The sequence below is a fragment of the Phalacrocorax carbo genome, chromosome 3, assembly GCF_963921805.1.
Source record: "Phalacrocorax carbo chromosome 3, bPhaCar2.1, whole genome shotgun sequence".
Taxonomy (NCBI): domain Eukaryota; kingdom Metazoa; phylum Chordata; class Aves; order Suliformes; family Phalacrocoracidae; genus Phalacrocorax; species Phalacrocorax carbo.
The window spans coordinates 111,949,263-111,970,811 of NC_087515.1; the positions used below are offsets into that span (position 1 = coordinate 111,949,263).

General features: G+C 37.9%; 1 protein-coding gene across 4 annotated transcripts in view; it reads right to left on the reverse strand.

Moving 5' to 3' along the window:
• Nucleotides 1–21,549, reverse strand: part of KIDINS220 (kinase D interacting substrate 220) — an 83,083-nt gene that overhangs the window by 37,129 nt on the left and 24,405 nt on the right. For all 4 annotated transcript variants that reach the window (XM_064448005.1, XM_064448002.1, XM_064448004.1 and 1 more), the window contains 13 exons: nt 20,380–20,478; nt 19,574–19,672; nt 17,350–17,527; nt 16,662–16,826; nt 15,084–15,263; nt 14,550–14,715; nt 13,467–13,618; nt 10,795–11,084; nt 9,260–9,400; nt 8,386–8,629; nt 8,131–8,219; nt 5,490–5,634; nt 1,272–1,434 (listed from right to left, as the gene is read on the reverse strand). In XM_064448005.1, coding sequence (XP_064304075.1) covers nt 1,272–1,434; nt 5,490–5,634; nt 8,131–8,219; nt 8,386–8,629; nt 9,260–9,400; nt 10,795–11,084; nt 13,467–13,618; nt 14,550–14,715; nt 15,084–15,263; nt 16,662–16,826; nt 17,350–17,527; nt 19,574–19,672; nt 20,380–20,478 — 2,111 coding nt within the window. The remainder of the gene's footprint in view (nt 1–1,271; nt 1,435–5,489; nt 5,635–8,130; nt 8,220–8,385; nt 8,630–9,259; nt 9,401–10,794; nt 11,085–13,466; nt 13,619–14,549; nt 14,716–15,083; nt 15,264–16,661; nt 16,827–17,349; nt 17,528–19,573; nt 19,673–20,379; nt 20,479–21,549) is intronic.

Sequence of the window (21,549 nt, forward strand, 5' to 3'; positions counted from 1 at the left end):
GAAATGCAAAACAAAAACTGGATCCATTCTCCAGAGGGAAGTGTTTTCTAATTACACACTTCATCTGCCTCTGAAGTTTGATATTTCAGCAACAACCCCCTAACCTGGAGCCACTCTAGTCTGCTACTTGCCCTCTTTGTCTATCTTCAAACCTCAGCCTTGTCATGCCCAGCCCATCCTTGTCCCTCTACCTTCTGGGTTCTCTGTGTTCAGAGCGTTACTCTACTTCAACTTTCCCTTCTTAGTAAAATCCACTCCAGCTGCCTTTCCCAATCAATCCTAATTCCCTTCTCAACACTTCAACCACTGTCAGCCCATCCCAGACCCTGATTCAGTTCCTCTTCCCCCATTCCGTGACTCTTAGTGAAGGGCACCTTCCCAAAATTTTCTGTCCAAGTTCATTCTCCTCTCCATTCTTTCCCTGGACCCTGCAAAGTCTCTAGGTTTTCTGGCAACTTGTTCAATCAATCCCAGTCTTCCCTCTTTGCATCTGCTCTCAGTTTGTTGGGTTTTTTTTTGTTTTTTTTGTTTGTTTGTTTGTTTGTTTTTTTTAATACGTAAGTCAAACCCTTCTTTCCTCTCACTGACTTCAATTCTCAGATTCTGCCTTTTTCCTACAGACCCAACTCCCATTCTTTCTCTTCCATTCCTCCAACTGTCATCAGGTCACTTGACACAATCCACAAGCCCTTTCTGACGATCAGCCAGGAGAGGCATGTTCACTGGCAACACAGGGACCGTCTGCTCTCAGTTGCAATACCTAGACAGCTCTGTTGAACAGCAACTTGGATCAGCAATGGAGAAAGTCATGCTTTACTTCTGTATTCCTTAATTGCAGAACAAGGCACTGCCATAGCCCCAAGCACATTTGCTAAGCGCCAAACCTTCAGAGCCCTTTACCAGTGAAGGCAGTTTTTGTAGAGATTAGCTCCGATTTCTAACTAGGAAAAAAAAACAAAAACAATTTGTAACTTGGCCAAGGTAGAGGTGAAAAAATATGTCAAGAGACAGAAGCACAGCTAGATATATGAGAAAGAATTCCAGTATAATTCTTTTTGGTTTTAATACAAAGCACACATTCATATGTGATGCATTAAATAACAATGTAAGTAATTTAGAAGCTTCCATAAGTTAACAGAAGAGAGTAAGATTGTGGGAATTTTAGATTACAACTTGGTAGCTGTTTGAAAGCCATGTTACTCTAATAATCACTAATAATGATCGCTATTTTCATCATTGAAAGTGCATACCATTACCAGAATAACACATACCTCTCATAGATGGTTTTTAAAGTCAGCTGATCGGGAACACCTTCAGTCTCTTCAAGATGCAGTATGAGCCACGATGTTCTGTATGGCCACTGCTCTGTGAGATTGATCCAACTAGCCAGTCTATCCCAACTGAATGTGATCTGATTAGCTCTCAGTAAACGACCTAATATAACAAGAAAGGAGAGAAGAAACATGGGATTTTTTTTTCCCTTTTGAAAGGCATCTTTTTTTTCCCCTCAAAGTAGCAGCTATGTAAGTCCTTTAACCTGATCTGCGAACTTGCTGATATTATATTTTTAGCTCAATAAGTCCAAAATCATCTCAAGTTGCATCTAAAAATATGATTTAACAACATAATAAAAATCCTCGCAAATACCGCTCATAACATGAGACTCTCCAAAACTGGCAACTCCAGCTCCAGGTTAAACACTAATTACTATAATCCTGTTACAGATGAATCTTAAGTTACTTTAACAAAACTCAGTAGAGAACTTCACACATCATTAATTTCTCAATCTAAACACAAAAATCATGCTATTTCTGTGAAAGATCTCCTGTGCATTGGCATATGAAATATGGTCAAAACAAGTTAAACATATAACTTACCTTCAATAGCCAATAAAGTAAAATTCAAAGCTATGAACAAAACACTGTTTTAAGTTAATACAGCAAGGTATGAATTACAAATGAAGTTAATTTGAAAAAAAAAAAAAAACCCGAACAAAATTAATGCTACAACTTATGCATTTCAAGTTTTAGCAAGTTCTCTAGAACTGCATTATTAATGTTGTTGACAATGTATAACTTAAAAGCCTGAAGGCTCTGCTCACGAAGCTGTTTATGAAATCATCACATATAACCACAGACTATAGTACACTAAAAGTGTTCTGCAAGCCTTTGTTTGTTTTTACAACTAACAGTTTGTGATTTTGTTATACTTTCACATCTGTACTATAATTTGCCAAAAACAGACATTTCATGCTACAAATTTTAATGACAACGCTAAGAGACTGCACATTTACTTAAAGGATTAGCTCAGAATTTTAGGTCTGTTGTAATGTATGATCGATCACTAAAAAAGCAAAAAAGCAGGGGAAAAAAGGGGAAAACTACATATTAACACTCTTCCACTAAGTGTACTAGCATTAAGTTAATGGACTAGAAAATAAGCCATAGGTTAGTTTACTTAATTCAGAACAACATTTACAATGTAGTTGTCTACCTGACTGAAGGTAAATTAGGACAATCCAGACATTGCAAGCACTGGGAATGGAACTGCAGAGACAACCAAGCCCTCTGTGTTACGCAGGTTGGTTTGACAGAGCTGAACCTCAGCTCGGAGATATATAACTGTGTCCTTGTATCATACTTCCTACTGAGATTATCACCTCAGCTCTGAACCAGTCCCACCTTCTTGTGAAATGCTGGAAATGAGTTCTCCCAAATGCAATGTTAATTTTGGCAATGGATGCAGCATAGGTACTGCTGTAGCAGGTTTCTGCAACCAAGTGGATCAGCAGGAATCAGTTCGGTCTCGGCCTGTATTATTACTCTGTGCACTTACTGGTAAAGCAAACACACTAAGTGAGACGTGAGATGGCTGCAGGTTTCTTAGCTGGAGCTATGTGCTGTGCAATAGAGACAGGCCGATTTCTGAACTGCACCCACTGTAGGCAATATGGCTACAATCACCTGATGCAGAACTTAATGCTGAATCTGTTGAACCCATCCATCATATGCCTGCAGGCAACTGCAGTATTTCTAAATCTGTGAAAGTTTTATTCCTAAAATATCCTCTCTCAAATCATCCAGCTCTCGTTAGAAAATTAAGAGAATTTTCTACTTAAGCATTAAATGTTGTCATAGAAAGACACAGGTCCTATTTCTACAAATGACAAAGGTCATTTAACATAATCTTTTATTGCTAGTATTATTAGCAGAATCATACTATAGTCTTCCTAGCAATCAAATTTTATTAGGCTTACTTAAATCAGAAGGTTTAGAGACTCTCATTAACATAACTCAGAGCTTGTGATAATTTGATTAATATTGAAATAGCTAAAAATCAAGAGCAGAACTCTCCTCCTTCAAAACACAGTGATACTGACTTTGCTCTCCATTTGTACCGTGTAGTACTACTCATCTTTTAGTGAGATCCTTTATGATAAAACCAGGAATTTAGATTGAGAGTTGTTTTTATTGCACTTCAAGCCATCTTTTTTATTCTGGGGAAGAGTTCTACTGAACAGAAGCTGTAGAGAACAGGATTAATGTAATCTTCCAAGACCTTCCCTTAAAGTGTATTGTAGTAAGCTGTAACTAGGATCAATTTCTTAGCGAAGAGCTCAAAGGTGCACTGCTGCCTCTTAAGGACACCACTGATATCTAATGTGTCAATGGGAAAGCTACAACTGCATGCATGATTAGGAATAAAGAAAAAAAAACAAAAGCAGAAATATCTGTATAGTAAATGCAATATTTTTCAACTAGCTATTTCAAATTTTAAAAGCACTGTTTGTCCTTTCCTAAACTCAGCTATAAGCAGAACAACTGTGTACCGTCTCTTCAATCGTTACACTACTCATTATTTTACGAGCCAATGAGCTTGCTTACCAGTAGCAAGAAGTTCTCCTGAATTAACCTTCCTGTTTGCATCCTATCTTATCTAATGAACCTAACTTAATATACTAAATATGCATGTTAAATAGTACTAAAATATTTTTAAGTATTGAAGACAATACATTTGACATAGCTATAAATCCCTTACCTTTTACAGTTAGTCCTAGAAATTGTTAATACTGTTTGTTTCACAGAATCATGGAATGGCTGAGGTTGGAAGTGACCTCTGGAGGTCGTCTGGTCCAGCCCCCCCTGCTCAAGCAGGACCCCTACACCCAGCTGTCCAGGACTGTGTCTAGATGGCTTCTGAATATCTCCAAGGGTGGAGACTCCACAGCCTCCCTGGGCAGCCTATGCCAGCGCTCAGTCACCCTCACAGTAAAAAATGTTTCACTAGCAGCTGGTGAATAATGGAAGTTTTCTACAAGGGTGCACATCCTAATCATAAACATCCAGAATACAAAGCCTGGAACAGAGAAAACATGAAGTTTGATCCATTTGAAAAAGCTGGTATTGGCTTTCACATCAACACAAAAATGAGTTAAGGATAGTGAAATTAAGGTCAAGCTTCTGCCAGGGTATTTTTTTCTGGTTAAAGATCAAGACAATTCTGAGCAAACATCTAAGCTTCCCAGAAGCCTCATACTGTACAATTGCAAATGCTTATGTGAAAGTTTCAGAACCTGGAGAAAAATAATATTCTCTTTTGTTATTCCAGTCCCCGGTGATTTGTGGTTCATTGCTTGCTTTCTATTAAGCACTTGATGAATTTTACTTTTCAGATATTTAACTGTTTCTGAATCCACGTAAGCTTCCCACACCCATTGTCAGCCTCACCTCTGTCCCTGGTTGGACAAGACGATCTCTAGAGGTCCCTTCCAACCCCTATCATTCTGTGATATGATACTGTTGCAGAGTTACGCACTTAACTATATGAAGTGTGAAAAGTAACTCTGCTTGTTCTGAACCAGTCAGCTGTAAGGCTATTCAGTGCCTTTTAGTGTGTGTAATACAGAAGACAGTAAATAATCATCCCCATTCACTTACTACATGAAACATGATTTTATTAGACTTCTGTAAGTCCTTCTCCAGTTTCCAGTTTTTAAACCTCAAAGATACCAATGTCTTGATTGTGTTTTGTTGAAGAAAACAGGTCATAAAATACTTTCATCAGCATCAGACAACCATTTAGGAAAAAAGGACTCCAAATACACACAGCAAAAATGTAAAGGAAACATACCTAGTTTTGCCTTGCAGTTTACCTTTCAAGATACCAGCACTACGAGCTTTGTTCACATTAGAGTATTACAAAATTGAAAAGTGTATTTATTCCCACACTTCAATATTACAAAACATAAAACTTCCCAAAAATGGGAATCATTTGCCTCCCAACTGTAGTCAATGAAACAAAAAACAATTTATTTTTTTAAATTCTACACAGGATAGTCTACAATCATTGCTTGCGCTCTAGAAGAGTTTGCTTCAGAAGGATTTTCAAAATCTACACATGGACCAACTTGTTAATTTAGTTTACACAAGTGAAACTACCAGCAAGCAAAGCACAATACTCCTTACCATACACAAACATGCCACACTTACCTGTCACTGAAACAATATTCAGCAATCTTCTCATGGTCTGAGGACTGATATCACTGAACCAATCCTCTGTAACCAACAGTTTGGTCAAATCAAAAGACATTTGTCGGGTAATGGTGCGCTGCATCTGGCGCCTTCGATAAGTATCCTGATAACGATACAAAAAGCAAGGAATACTGATTAGTATCAAAAACTTTTTATGTACTTAAAAATACTTTGGTTTCACTTGTTAGAACCTTTGTGAATTCTGTGTGTCTGTGAGGCTGACATAAAATACCATAAAAATATTTACTAGAATTTAATTCTGATTTAGCTGTGCAACAGCTAAACATATAACCCTAGAACTAGTAAGAGCTACACATTTTACTTCCATGCCAATTCTGAGGAGTTGAGTGACACGGTGAAATATTTAGTCAAAAGGTTACTGATTTCAGCATTGCCACCATCATTTCCTGCTGTGTCTACACCAAGTTACTTCCATCCATTTACTAATTACATTAAGATTAAAGTGAACATCAGGTTCACCTGCTACAAAACTCCCTAAGCCTCTACCTATGGCACCTCAAAAACCTCAGAATCCTCAGACTCTGTGTTGCTTTTCACTACTTCCTAGATACCTTTTATTCAATCACTTTCTCATTTTACATAAAGATAACAGAAAGCAGAAAAAGTGTCGTGGACATGTTGCAGTGAAAGTCCAGTACTGTAATATTGTGAATTCCTTGATTGGCTCAATTACAGCCCCTTGTTGAAACATCCTGTGATCAAGTGATACTGGGCTTATACACAAAAATCCAAAATATACATACATAGATCATGGCTACCACCAGTGTGCTCTATCACCTCAGCATTCACAAAGAGCTGAATTTAAGTATTTGTGGAAAAGAACTGTCTGCTCAGTTTGTGAGCAAACTTTTTCTTCTTTGACAGAGTATGAGTCTACTGATTTAAGAATGTACTTTTCCCACATAGATCACAGAATGGTAGGGGTTGGAAGGGACCTCTCAAGATCATCTTGTGCAACCCCCTACTTGAGCAGGGACACCCAGAGCAGGGGGCACAGGAACGCGTCCAGGGGGGTTTTGAATGCCTCCAGGGAAGGAGACCCCACAACCTTCCTGGGCAGCCTGTGCCACTGCTCTGGCACCCTCACAGGAAAGAAGTTTTTTCTCAAGTATTCAGGTGGAACTTCCTGTGTTCCCACTTGTGCCCATTGACCCTTGTCTTGTCATTGGGCATTACTAAAAAGAGTCTAGTCCCATTGCCTTGACACCCACCCTTTAGATGTTTATAGGTATCGATGAAATCCCCCCTCAGTCTTCTCCAGGCTGAACAAACCCAGGTGTCCCAGCCTTTCCTCATAAGGGAGATGTTCCAGTCCCCTGATCATCTTGGTAGCTCTCCACAGGACATGCTCAAGCAGTTCCATGTCCTTCTTAAACTGGGGGGCCCAAAACTGGACACAGTACTCCAAATGTGGTCTCACTAGGGCAGAGACCTGCTGGCCACATTCCTTTTAATGCACCCCAGGATACCACTGGCCTTCTTGGCCACAAGGGCACAGTGCTGGCTCATGGTCAGCTTGCTGCCCACCAGCACTCCCAGGTCCTTCTCAACAGAGCCGCTTTCCAGCAGGTCAGCCCCCAGCCTGTACCGGTACATGGGGTTGTTCCTCCCCAGGTGCAGGACCTTGCAGTTGCTCTTGTTGAATTTCATCAGGTTCCCCTCAGCCCAGCTCTCCAGCCTGTCCAGGCCTCGCTGAATGGCAGCACCGCCTTGTGGCGTATCAGCCAGTCCTCCCAGCTTGGTATCATCAGCGAACTGGCTGAGGTTACACTCTATCCCATCATCCAGGTCACTGATGAATATATTGAACAGGACTGGACCCAGCACAGACCCCTGGGGAGCAGCACTAGTTATGGGCCTCCATCCAGACTCTGCTCCGTTGATCACGACACTCTGAGCTCTGTTGTTGAACCAGTTCTCTGTCCAACTCACTGTCCACTCATCCAACACACACCTCCTTAGCTTGTCTATGAGGTTGTTATGGGGGACAGTGTCAAATGCCTTATGAAGTCGAGGCAGACAACATCCACTGCTCTCCTTTGTCCACCCAGTCAGTCACACCATCATAGAAGGCTATCAGGTTGGTCAAGCATGATCTCCCCTTGGTGAAACTATGTTCAATATTTCTGATAATCTCCTTTTCCTCTACATGCCTGGAGACGACCTCCAGGTTGAACTGCTCCAGCACCTTTCTCGGGATGGACGTGAGGCTGACTGATCTATAGTTTCCCAGGTCCTCCTTCTTGCCCTTTTTGAAGATTGGAGTGACTTTTGCTTTCCTCCAGTCCGCAGGCACCTCTCCTGTCCTCCATGACCTTTCAAAGATGATGGAGAGTGGCTCAGCAAGAAAATCTGCCAGCTCCCTCAGCACTTGTGGGTGCATCCCATCAGGGCCCATGGATTTGGAAGGATTCAGTTTGCCCAGGTGATCTCTGACCCAATCATTTCTACCAGTTTCATAAGAATGGTTTGATAAGTTTTCCAAGTTGAGGTCATTAAAAATGTGAAAGACAAAAACAGAACAGAAAAGAACAAAAGTATTACCAGTATCTCCATTTAGACTAAAAATCTTTCTCACCCGCCTATTGAGGGCAGTTTTGCTACCAAGCTTGGTCATGTCTCCAAGGCTGTTCTGAGAAACTCTCCTGTCAACCTCTTCATGCAATCCTACGGAAAAGAAAACAAGCGGCAGGCATTTTCTCCACTTATACATTTGACTGATATATAAAATAAAACTCATGATCTGCCAATTATTTAAACAGTTTGTTCAAAACCCCCAATTTCTGGAACACTGGTTTTGTAACTTTCATATCATCCTCCTGCATAACCTTACCTGCATTGTCTCCATAAGGAATATCCCCATTGGTTGTTGAAGCTACCATGAGTTTTTTTGCATTGCTAAGCCCTCGGCTATTCAGAAAAACAGGCAAATGGACTATGTTTCGCATGTAATCATGTCCATTTATGTTTGAATCACGTAGAACGCTGTTGAGATTCTGGTTAATAGCCTTTATAATAATGTGTGGGTCACTTGCAAAAATAGCAATAAATGGGCCTTTTGAAAACAAGACTCGCACCTGTAAAAAGCAGACAGTACACCTTGTTAATAATAATTAATAATTAAGAGTAACTGTATTATTTGAACAACTGACTCAATTTTTAATATTAATTCTGTTCGAGTTATAAACCTGAGAGGACAAGAGATGTATAAAGATGTCAGTTTCATCAATATAAGATACCTAATCTTAGGAACTGATCCACAATTAGAAACAAGGGTGACAAGTCAGCAGTAGTAGTTACAGTGGAAGTCATCACCAAGGAGGTATCATGCAGTAGTGTCCTACCTCCCCCAAAATATTTAGTATCGAAGTATCTTTTATCTAAAGTACTTCAAAACTAAGTACAAAAAACTCTCCAAACGCTGAAGTTTGTTTAAACAGGGTATTAATTTCCTGTAATTTACATTTGATTATTTCAAAACTTTTCACAAGTATTAACATGTACAGTCCTACTGGGATTTAATTTTCAACTTTTAAAACCCATTGCTCTTAGTATTACAGTTATGCTGATGTACACAAACGTTAAAAGACTAACACAGACTCTGTATACAGGCCTTCTTTCTACAGAAAATACACAAAAACTGTATGTAGCTGAGCTCATCTATTGAGGAGATCATCCAGAGATCACTGTAAAGTGATCCAACTCACAGTATCAAGCATCTGTAAAACTTTGTCCTGTTCACAAGCATCCAATCCATCAATAATTACAACAAGCCTTGTCTGGTTCTGAGTGAAGCTGTCAATGGTTTTTGCCATTTTGGCCATCAGTTCTACTTCACATTTCAAAACCTACAGAAATGAAAAGAAGGAAGAGACATCTTTGTAATACTTAAAACTCACAAAAACGCATATAATTCCTTTGCAAATTTCTACTTGCTCCAAAAATACTTCAGTAAGATTACAAAAATAAAACACTTATGAATACCCAAAGTGAAAGTCCTAAAATGTCCAAAGTTTTAATTTATTTGCACAAAAACGTACAGCAGAACCACATATTCCACTTTAACATAACTATCCTCATTTAATTCCATTACAATGTTATTTAAAAATAAAGTAATACTTATGCACTGTAAACTAACATTTTAAGAGTAAACAAGAGTATTTGCCATTTCAGATAATCCTCAAAAATTGCTTTGCATAACATGTACACTAAAATTTTCTATCTGTCTTCCAGCCAAATTATGCTATTGCTCTAATGCTCAGTCATTCCTATTCAGGATATGCAATCTGAAGATTAAGTTTTTCAACATTAAGTTACACATTTAACAATTACCCTTAATATAGAAACAAAGATGGAATTCACCTGATTTCAGCAAGTAACAGGAAGACATTAAAATCTGACCTATTCATCATTAGATTAATCTTCAATGTGCACATTAAGATGACATAAGTCATATGAATAACCCTAGGGAAATACCCACTTCTCTCCTTGATTGCAAAGGGTGAACTTAACTCCTAAACAGCTGAGGTTATGCCAGATAAATACCACTCAAAACCAAAACTGTCAGGAAACACAGTAGCAGGACCTAGGTAAGGTCTCTGTGCCACAAAAATACTTGTACAACATATTGTTATACAACGTATTAGCTGTAATCTATGGAGGTAGCATCACGATGCTAAAGTCTGTTTTCAAATAGGAGCATACAGGATATTCAATGACAGCCTGATGGGTATGTTTTTTACCAATTTAGATATAATGCAGCAAAACAATAGATTTCCTATCATTTTTCATTAAATATATGAACTGCTTTGGAACGTTCTTTCAGTGCTATCATTTCTTTCTTAGTAAACGTCTTGCAGACAGCCAAAGTTAGGCTTGGTTTTTCACCTTTAGAATACCTTAAAAGTTGTTGTTATTATTTCCAACCTTATGATCTAAAGTAAGCTTTTACTGAATACTGATCATTTAAGGACAATTGTTTTCCTTCCCCTTACTCCCAGCAAAAATAAATTTAGGAACCAAAAACTTAATCCAAATTTAACATTCCTGCTCAGCAGACAGATCTCATGCACTAAGCATAATACCAGTGGAACAGAAGCGTTCTCTTCAGTAAACACTCACCAAGGCTCATTGTAATGTGCGGACTTGGCCTGATTAAATAAATGGTGTCCCAACTTAAGAAGGTTACAGGTTTGGGGCTTTGTTTCAATTCTTTTAATGGCCAATTCATATAAATGCTTACCTTCATGAACCCCTCGCTTTTCAACTTGTGAAGCTTGGAGGCAGCATTGTGAAGCCGTTTTCTTTGAGAATTCAAAACTGAATCCATCACTTGCCACCATGTGCGACAATTCAAGATAAAGGCCAAACCAACAACACAGGTAACTGATATAAGTATAACATTCACTGTCATGTTGGCTGGTTCTACATTAAAAATTGCCAGCAGGGCAATCGCAGAAACAACACAAGACAATATGAACAGGAAAATCACAAAGGATGGGAGACAGCAAGTTTTCTTCCATTTCTTTTTACCTAGGAAACAAGTATTTGTTGTTAACATTAATGTAAAATGTAACTACAGGCAAGTACAAAATCTATTAACTTGCATATTTCTCACAAAACACTAACTTCCAAAAAGGTTACTGCAGTGTTACCATCCAGTCACAAATATGTGAAAAAATAATCTGAATTTGCCAAAATTCTTGCAAATTATGAAGTGGAGGTATTTCTTTAATCTTCAGTTTATTTCCATGGTTTCAATAAATCCACACTGGATGGAAATGATCTTCATTAAATAGACTTCCGATCAGTGGTACCATTCCTTTTGTGACATTTCTCAGTAAAGTGTATTTATGCAAGTAAATCCTAGGAAAACAGTATGGTAACTACTCGCTTTTAGAGAGAAACATTATATTTACATAATCTAATAGTAACAGTGCCATTGGAGAACTAAATCACAATTGCAAGCTACATCCTGAGACTATCCTTTCTTGCATGCTAAAACATAAACAAGGGAGGGCTACAGTATGTAAGGTCTGGACAGATCACAAGGGCCTCAGAAGAGAATATAGACCTCCTGAACTCAGTTGGATTGATAAGGAAGAGACAAAGAAAAACTGCAGTTGGAGGCTAGCACGGCTAAAGCAGTGATCAAAGAAACAGCTTTTTTTCCCAAAGTAGCAGCCTTTGCCTTTAGGACCTGTACACGTTTAGAAGACTCGCATCTTCTGTACGCATTTGTTGATAACAAAGCGTAGAACATAGCAATAATCTGACGCAAAATGATGACAGCTAAAATCAGTATTTGAACTCGAATGGAAAAATCAAATTTTAAATATGCCATGTGGAAAGGATATCCAAAGTCTATACACGGTCCATGTATGATATTCTAGACCAAGGTATGAGCTGGAAAGCTCTTTTACATTACTGACATGTGACAGATTGTCCTGCATCACAATTCTAAGCAACAGAGATGCATAATGACAGCAGCGAGGGGCAAGAAGAGAAGAATAACAGTTCAGTTATAATTACATTCAGTTCTAGACGTTTTCAAGTAGGGATGTAAGCTTCCTCTCTACCCAGAAAGAACTAGATTAGACACATTTAGGAATCATCAACAATGAAATGCAATTTAATAGGCTCATCTGCAAGTCTCATTACAGCCGTTAACAAAAATAAAAGATACAAGAGACTAAAGAGAAACCTATATGGAATTTCTATGAATATCTAGAGACAAGAGACCTGTGACCCTATACCTACAAACACCTGGAGACAAAATGATGTGCAAGATCATCAAATAGATTAAATAAATAAAAAAATCAAATAGATAATTAGGAAGAGCGCAGGAAGGCAACAGAACCAAGGAATACAAGAGTACTGTAAGACTACAAATGAAAGGGAAAAGATGATTACTGCAAACTATCACATGAAGCCATCACTACACTGCCGTTCTCAAGTCAATTTCCCGAGAAATTACAGCATCATGAAAGCTGTTTCACTGAGGTTGAAGAGTAGAACTGCAGAATGTCTAATATGTTATTAAGGGTGAAAAACTCCACATATCAAATTCACATTCCTTATGAAAGCAAGGAAGAACAATGAAGAGGAAGTTATGTTCAGCACATAGCATGGGTTTTTTTCCACCCTCTGCAAGACAGGAGGGTCTAAACATTTCCCTTTGTGGGAAGAGACATCATCTAACAGATTCCTCAATTTGTGGTCAAGGTCAAAATGAAATGAGAAGTAACTGACTGAAACTGAACTTGAAGTAAAAATAAGACTTCTATGAATAGAAAGTTACCCTCAAGAACTCCGTTTCTTCACAATATCATATTCTGTTCTGCATATTTTTGTCAGAAATGTGTATATTGGGCAGAAGAAAGAAGTTTGTTCCATTTGGATCAAGCAGGAAAATTGGACCCCATCTTACCAGCACTAACCACAACAATTTATGGCTTTGGACCAACATGTTCTATACACGTATTATTTCCAAGAATAACTAGTGGTCACTCATAAAAGCTCTGAATTAAAGCCTAATAAACTAAGCAGAAACTTCTCTTAGCAATACACAAAAGTATGCTTTTCACTTTATCTTACTTGGACACAATGACTTTATTGCTATGGAAAAACACCATGCTGCATCTAAAAGGGTGTAATATAAATATACCTGTCCATTGACACTCCTGAAAACTATACTTGACAGAAGATATTCATTTATGATATTAATGAAATCAAGATGAGCAAAGAAAACAGGGCATTATTCTCTCCAAAACAATACAAAGACTTTGCCCTTCTGTATGAATTTCCACATGGCTACAACAGTTTCTAATAAAAGCTTATAATGTGAAAAACAGAACCCCTGATAATGGTGCATTGAAATGGAATAATCGGAAATGTCATTCAGGTAATAAAAACCTTGTGTATCTTCTGTCTTGAAAACTCGAAATAGCCTTGTTGCTAAGAAACCAAATTCCCTTTCACAGGCATCAGAGAGGGTAGCGATCATCTCAGCCAATGAAGTTTCTCCACCTACGCTGGACAATCTATTGTAGTCCGTAAATAAAAATCTGAAAGAGAAGACAGACAGGTATTTTGCGTACTTTCAAAAGCCTTAAATATTCTCTGGCAATCAAACCAGAACCCTTCCTCCACCTCTGCAGCTAAAAGTTTTTTCAGTGGCACAAAACGTAAAACACCAAATCCTTATTTTTAAACTCTACATGGAATTTAAGTATTTATTTCTTTATTTCTTCTCCTATTATCAACCTCTTCTTTGCACCACTTCCTATTCTAAAACTTGATTTCTTAAGATAAAAATGATCAGACCACTAATGGCACCTCAGACTGCAGTAATAACATATAAATATCTTTATGATGCCAAAACATAATATTGACAAGTATTTTTCAAATTACATTCTGAGCTATTTTCAAATATTTATGGAGGATTAAAAATAATACAGAAGAACAAGATCACAAAAGCACCATGAGGCTAAATGACAAGTCTCTAAACAATAGGAGTAAACAAAACTATAAAACACATAGCATAAAATTTCTTGCCTTCAGGTAAACTAGAAGCTTTGAGCAGTCTGATGCTCTAGTTACAGGAAGCAAAAAAAAAAAAAAAACAAAGGAGAAAAAAAAAGACCTTAACAGACATAATTAGTGAAACAAGCGCTAAATGTAATACAAAGTAAGCTATACCAGAAAACTAAATTCTTATTTTGTCTGTTACAAATTTTCATTAGCATGATAGTCACAATTCCCAATACTAAATGCAGTAACCTTCACTGACTTTGGCAGAGTTTTTCTTGAAAACACTACTATCTTCTTCACACTGAAAAATTTAACTACATGATCTGCTAGGGCTACTGTTTTTCAAATGGGAATCTCAAGAGCTTTTCATAGGAAGATAAGCATGCACATTAATATACACAGCTTGAAAAGTATCCGAGTGAACTTGAATTATTAATTCAAGAGTAAATAAATGGAATAACTAACCTGACAGGTAAAGCTTTAGTGGTTTGCTCTGGTAATTCTGGTGGGTTCACAAACATGAGTTTGAGAAGCAACTCTAAATATCCAATATGTCTTGCCAACCTTGTACTTAGCACCCAGGCCCAGTTCCAGCTCTCACCTTCTCTTCGGCCACCAAAGTAAATTAGAGCTAAAAAATTAAAAATTGAAAAAGATGTTATGGCTGTCTTTTAGCCAACGTTCACACATGAAAAAAAAACCATGAAGTTTGAACAGATAAGACATGGAGTAGCATAAAAGGAGATGAATGAATTTTTAACAGTTAAGGCTAAAAAAAGTAATGTAAAAGAGTAACGTAATGAAGTTAATATACAAAAGTCTTTGTTTTCAAGAATGTCCTCTCACAAATTACATGCAAAACACAAGGGAATGGTCCAAAGGACTCCTGTTTTCCATGAAAACATTTAGTATTTTTTCCGAATCACAAAGTTTGTCTATAATACTGAATTCTAAATATAGTTAGAAACCTTCACAAACTTCATATAAAATAAGACTTACTAAAGAAAATGTAGAGAACTGCTAATAAACTGAGTGATACCGCTATTCCAAGCTTTGCATCCACTGTGAAAGCAAGCAATAAACCCAAAGCTCCGCACAGCAAAAGCGTGAGGAGTACAATAAGCCAGGAGAACTGAAACAGAGGTTCAATCTGCTGTCCTGCAAAAGTCTTCATTTCATCTAAAACAAAAAGACAAGAGACCAGTTAACATGTTAAATCATTCTGGAACAGAAAGCAAAAAGGATATTTGATAATTATCATCTTTGAAAAGAAACATGTTTTTCACTACTGTATAACTTCTCCCCCATTGTTGATCCAAGAGAAAAAGGACGATGCTCGAATTCTTCTTCACACATAAGTACAAAACCCTGTTTTCATCCATGCAATGAATGAAACCATTTAGATACATAATACTTGCATTGTTTGCTGCAGATTTTCTACTTTTAAAAGCATATTAAAAGCCATGCCATTTCCTATCCTCTTTCAAAAGTTTAAAACATATTTTATGACACCAAGAAAAATAAATCCACCATATTTGTCAAAAAAGAAACCCCAAACCCACACACAAAAATACCCAAAACAACAAACCTACACACCAACCAACCAACCCCCAAAACCTTCAATCATGGAAATCTGGACCACATTCCTCAAATAGTTTATATATTTATTTGGTAATATATAATCCAAATTCAATCTATTTATTCAATAGATCCATTAAAACCCAAAATCCAGAATAAAAAGATGAGTGAGGAACTAGAGGAAAAAAACTGGAAAAGCATTTTAAAAATGTAAGATCTCATCAACAATAAACACTAAGATGCACACTGCTTTTTGTTTATGACATGGTGCATGAGGTGAACAAAATTCATGCAGACACCCCTTTTTAATGAATATAGAAGCCTTTAAAAACATAGAAATCACAGAAAGTAATAAACATCAGGACTGGTAAAAGTATTTTGAATTATACTGAAACACCTCAGAAAAACATTCTTTGTCAGAAGCAGCTAAAACTGTAAATAAGATGCTTATTTCCACTGTGAAAAATATTGACTCTCTTCATATACTGCATTTGTCTTCCTCTGTCATTTCAAAAAGTTCAGGGTAAATAAAGAGAAAGGGGAAGAAAACTAGATGCAGAGAAAATACTTACAGAGGAAAAAATATTAATAGCCTGGAATCTGTTCATAAACTTCAAAAAAAGAAAAGGACACACAGGAGCCACAAGAAATAAATACTGCAACAAAAGAGGTCTGAACCTGATTTGACACACAAGCAACGCCAGCAAGGCATATTTCAGCAGCCATACTTTCAGGGGTACCCAAAGGATAGATTCACTGTTGCAGGAAACCCACAGGACAACAGACAGCAACACTTACAGACTGTCTTGACACTGTATAAATGAACAAAGCAACCTATGGATGAAGTGACCTCACTAAAATTTAAATACTTTCATTACAGAAACAGAGGCCGAATACAACATCACATGGACCAATGGCTGTCGGAAAAACTAGTAAATCCCATGTGAAGCTTTTCATAGATATATTTGAACCTACAGAAAAGGCTAAATCAGCTTTTACCTTCCAGTTTCTTGAGCAGGAAAGATTTTCCACTTCCCCATTGTGCATATAAGCCTACACAGATAGGTGGCTGCATGGTTGGTTCACTCAGAATATCAGCCAAAGCACTGCTGTACAGATCGTAACCCAGCATGTCACCGTCAGACTCCGTGGGAGACAAGTGCCCTGTAACACGAATACCACATTTCAAAACTTGGCTTTAAGAAGTCTCTTCAATATCACAATATGCATATATAATATCATGACAGGTTCACCTATATTTGGATATTTACTCCTCCTATATAATAGCTGTTATTATTGGTGTAATATTGTTCAAAGGAATTTTAAGTCATCCACATAAATGTTATATAATTTTCAAACCCATTAGAGCTCACCATAAAAGACTCAAACAAAATGCCAAATCACAGCAAGTCAAAGAAAATAATTCCAACACAAGCAAGACAGATGTAAAAACAGTGATCAACAGAAGTCACACAGTATTCAATGTCAAGAGTCAAAAAATAAAAGGTACATTTGACCTTTGTTAAGCTTTTAGAATGATTTTTTTACCAACTGTTTTTTTTAAAGCTCTCCCATTAGCTGCAACATTAAAAAATTAAAGCGTATACCACTTTTCAATATAGAATTGAATAAATTGGATTCTCAATATACAAGCGATTAAAAACATACAATGAATACTTAGACTTACTGGCTCCAAATATCTGTGTTAAAATACTCTTCTGGTGGCTACAGTCAATATTGTAAGGTGTTTCTCCTGTTTTGTTGGGTCTATAAAGCAATCTACCATCTTTTGGATTTCTTAAGAGTAATTCTGCAAGTTTACGGCTTCTTCCACGAATGGCAATATGAAGTGGAGTATCTCCTTTCTGCAATTAAGTGAAAAACTAGTAACATGAATTTCTCAGATTACGGACAGAGCCTATGTTCCACATAACTTCAGATGCATTATTTACTTGAAATACATCTTAAGATACTCTCAACAGCATTAATGCTTTACAGCATGCGTTTTTTCCCCTTGAAAAAGCATTACAAAAGTTTTAGAAAAGACATGTGAAAAGGCAGTTCTTATAATGTTAAATCTAAGGACTACCTCCCTTCTTGAATGTTTATAATAGTATCTTTAAGGTTTATGAAAACTGTAGTATTTATTTAGAAAGAAGCGTCTACCAACAAATTCAGAGACTTGTTTGGAACAAGAGATACTGCTTGTTAGAATTACCTCTGTCTGCTCAGATGTCTCCAAAAAGCTTTCCATTAAAAGTTTCCTTATGACATCAAATCAACATTATTACTTATTTACACTAAATATAATACTAAGAGGTTAAAAAGTATCAAATAAATGTTCCTGTATTTAAAATGTTTACAGTCAAAGTAGGTAATGCGTAAGAGAATAGCAACAAACCATTGTATTTGTCCTTGGCATTGCTTAGTTTAATGTCTATTAATCAAAAACAAACATCAGTGACAAAAACCAACCATTCTCTATGCTGTTTTTCAAGTGTATCAAGAAATTACTATTCTTACCTGTGAAATTTTTATTCCTGACCTAGATTTTTTTTTCCCGTTACTAAAAGCACCCCAATACAATCAAAGAAACAAATCAATATATTAATGGTGAGAATTAATTTTTATTTAGGTGTTCTGATCTATTTAATTATTAAGCATATGGGAGATTAAGCATTTAAGTATTACAGTTGTTGTGGTTTAGCCAGCTGCTCAGCCCCACACAGCTGCTTGCTCACTCCCCCACCGGCGGGACAGGGGAGAGAATCAGAAGGGTAAAAGTGAGAAAGCTCGTGGGTTGAGATAAAAACAGTTTCGTAGAATCATTAAGGTTGGAAAAGACTTCTAGGATCATCAAGTCCAACCATCAACCCAACACTACCATGTCTCCTAAGCCATGCCCTGAAGCGGCACATCTACACATCTTTTAAATACCTCCAGGGATGGCAGCTCCACCACCTCTCTGGGCAGCCTCTTCCAATGCCTGGCTGCTCTTTCAGTGAAGAAATTTTTCCTAATATCCAGTCTAAACTTCCCCGATGCAGCTTGAAACCATGTCCTCTAGTTCTATCACTAGTAATTTGGGTGAAGAGACCAACGCCTGCCTTTCTACAACTTCCTTTCAGGTAGTTGTAGAGAGCAATACGGTCTTCCCTCAGCCTCCTCTTCTTCAGACTAAACAACCCCAGTTCCCTCAACCTCTCCAATAAGACCTGCTCTCCAGACCCTTCACCAGCTTCGTTGCTCTTCTTTGGACACGCTCCAACACCTCAATGTCCTTCTTGTACTGAGGGGCCAAAAATTACTGAGGGGTCAATTAAAGTAAAACAGTAACAACAAAAAAGCAATGAAAAGGAGAATAATAAGAGAGAGGCAAAACCTGGGGCGGGGGGAAGGGGGAAGGAACAACCCAAACAACCCGCACGTGACACCGCCACTCACTGCCCACCGATCAGACGCCGCCAGTCCCTGAGCCACAACCGCCCCCCCACACACCAGCTGCCCCGGTTAATGTGCCGGTCATGGCGTCACATGGTGTGGGATGAACATCCCATTGGCCGGTCGGGGTCAGCTGCCCTGGCTGTGGTCCCGCCCCTCCCGGCCTCCTGCCCACACGGCAGAGCGCAGGAAGCTGGAAAGGTCCCCCCCAACCACTACAGGCGCTACTGAGCGACACTGAGTCACTGCTTAACAGCAACTGAAGCATCGATGTGCCATCGGCACTTTACCAGCTACAGTGAGTGAAGAGAATTAACTTGTTCCCAGCCAAAACCAGCACAACAGCCCATTTAATTATCAAGCATATGGGAAGCTCTCTTTCTGTATTAGCCTTGGCAGCTCACTATAAAATTCTGCTGCAAAACTAAAATGATTAAACATACTAAAGTAAACAAACAAATACTCTTTACCTTGTCTACAGCAGAGACCTTAGCCCCTTTATCCAGAAGAAGCTCTACTATTTCAATATTTCTCATCTTGGTTGCCTTTATAAGTGGTGTTTCTCCATCCTAAAAGGGAAAAGCAGGCCTAATAAAAAGATCATCTCTGTATATTCAAAACCAAGCAAAAACCAGCATAACAAATTAAATGCCAAACTTTTAAGAGAATTTAATTAAATATGTTACTGTGCAAGTAAAAATGCTTCAGCGCGTATGTTATTGAAAAAGTATCCCAGACCCTGCATTCTAGACTGATTAGGATCACAGAACAAAATACAATTCTGTTAGTAACAGTGTCAGAGAAAGACAAGATTCAGATATAATACAAGATATTTGAAAAGAGACTCACGGAAGAGGTAATTCACTGCTGTACATACTACTTCCTCTAAATTTTTTTATTCCTGCACACGCAATAAATGGTGGTCTGAATTTTCATGGTTAGCAATATCAGAAACCTCTCTCCTCAGTTGCCAGCAGCACCTGCTCTCTACTCCTTACTGCTGGTCATGTCAATGATGCTGAATTAAAGTATCCATACTTCCCCTGCTACTGAGTTTTAGTAGTAGGTAATGTTTATCAACAAAGGGGACATTAGCATTGCTAAAAATAAATCCTGTATTTCAGAAGAATTTTTTTTCTGGTTTTACAGCATGCACAGTACCAATAGTACCAACACTTCACAAAAAACTGTATCTGGTATTATGATCTTCGTGTCACATGGGAGTTGAGAAAAGAACAGATAAACAAAGTAATTAAATTAAAATTCTAATCATTACCTTTGTACATGTTTCAGTATCAGGGTTGCATTGCAAGATATCCCTCACCATTGTAGCATTTCCCTTCTCAACTGCCCAATATAAAGCAGTTTTATTATCCTGAAAAAAAGAGAGTATTAAATGTTAACTGTAATTCCATTCAGTAGGATTAATTTCAAAAACTGTACAACCCCTGTATTGAAAACAGCACCTAATACATCAAATTTTAGCATATCTCAGGACAAAGGGAAACGCCAGCAAATCTAACAGGCACACCAGCAGAACTTTTTTTTTTGGGGGGGGAACAGAAATCTGCCTAAAGAACACAAATCTATTTTGAAAACCTGTGCAAAAACATATTAAGAGCTTTAACAATGCAAGCAGATTCAGTCTTGAAACAGTTTCCAAAACTATATATAAGTATTCAGTTGTAATGCAAATGTACAGATTTTCTAAAGAAATAAACCAACTTTTTTCAGCGCTGTCTTTTTTACCCTTATTGTGTAAGTCATGTTTCTCTGTGGCTTTCTTTTTTTTTTTTTTTTTAGAAAAGATTTATCTCCTATTAGAACATGGAAGTGCTAACCGCTTCCAGGCCTGTAAAAAAATATCCATTTTGTTCTCAATTTTACAGTATTCACCTAGTAAGACTGTTGAACTGGTTGGCTGACCCAAAAACAGGGCATGCAAGCTTGGAAAGCTGTAGAAGTAGACGGACATGAAAGCCAACAGAGAGTACCAGAATGCAAGTCAGCCATACATTCTATCATTCTATCACTCAACCAGGGGGAATGGTTGATAGCTGCAAATCTGCTTCTGTCATCTTCCACCCCCCCACCCCGCCCCAGCAATGTGAGCTATCCCGTGAAGTCTCCATGCCTGCAATCTTTTTGTAGCCTAGTGACTGCACAACGGCTCTTTCTGTTTGATGCACACTTGTGTAGAGACATTTAAGAAAAATCTCTGAACACATTCCTGCTTCTAAGTAGGAAATTCAAAGTCCTGCTTGCAGCCTTCTCCCTTGCTTGCTCTTTTCATTTGCAGCTCTTCCTTTCTCACTAATGGGCTTCACAGAAAACTGAGTTTAAAGCCTTTCTCAACAGTTTAACAAGCCTGGTCAGTAAGATTTCCTTCCTCTCTAGTCACCTGGGTTGCATGTCCTCCATCCTTCAGTCAGGTGGCTTCCAACAA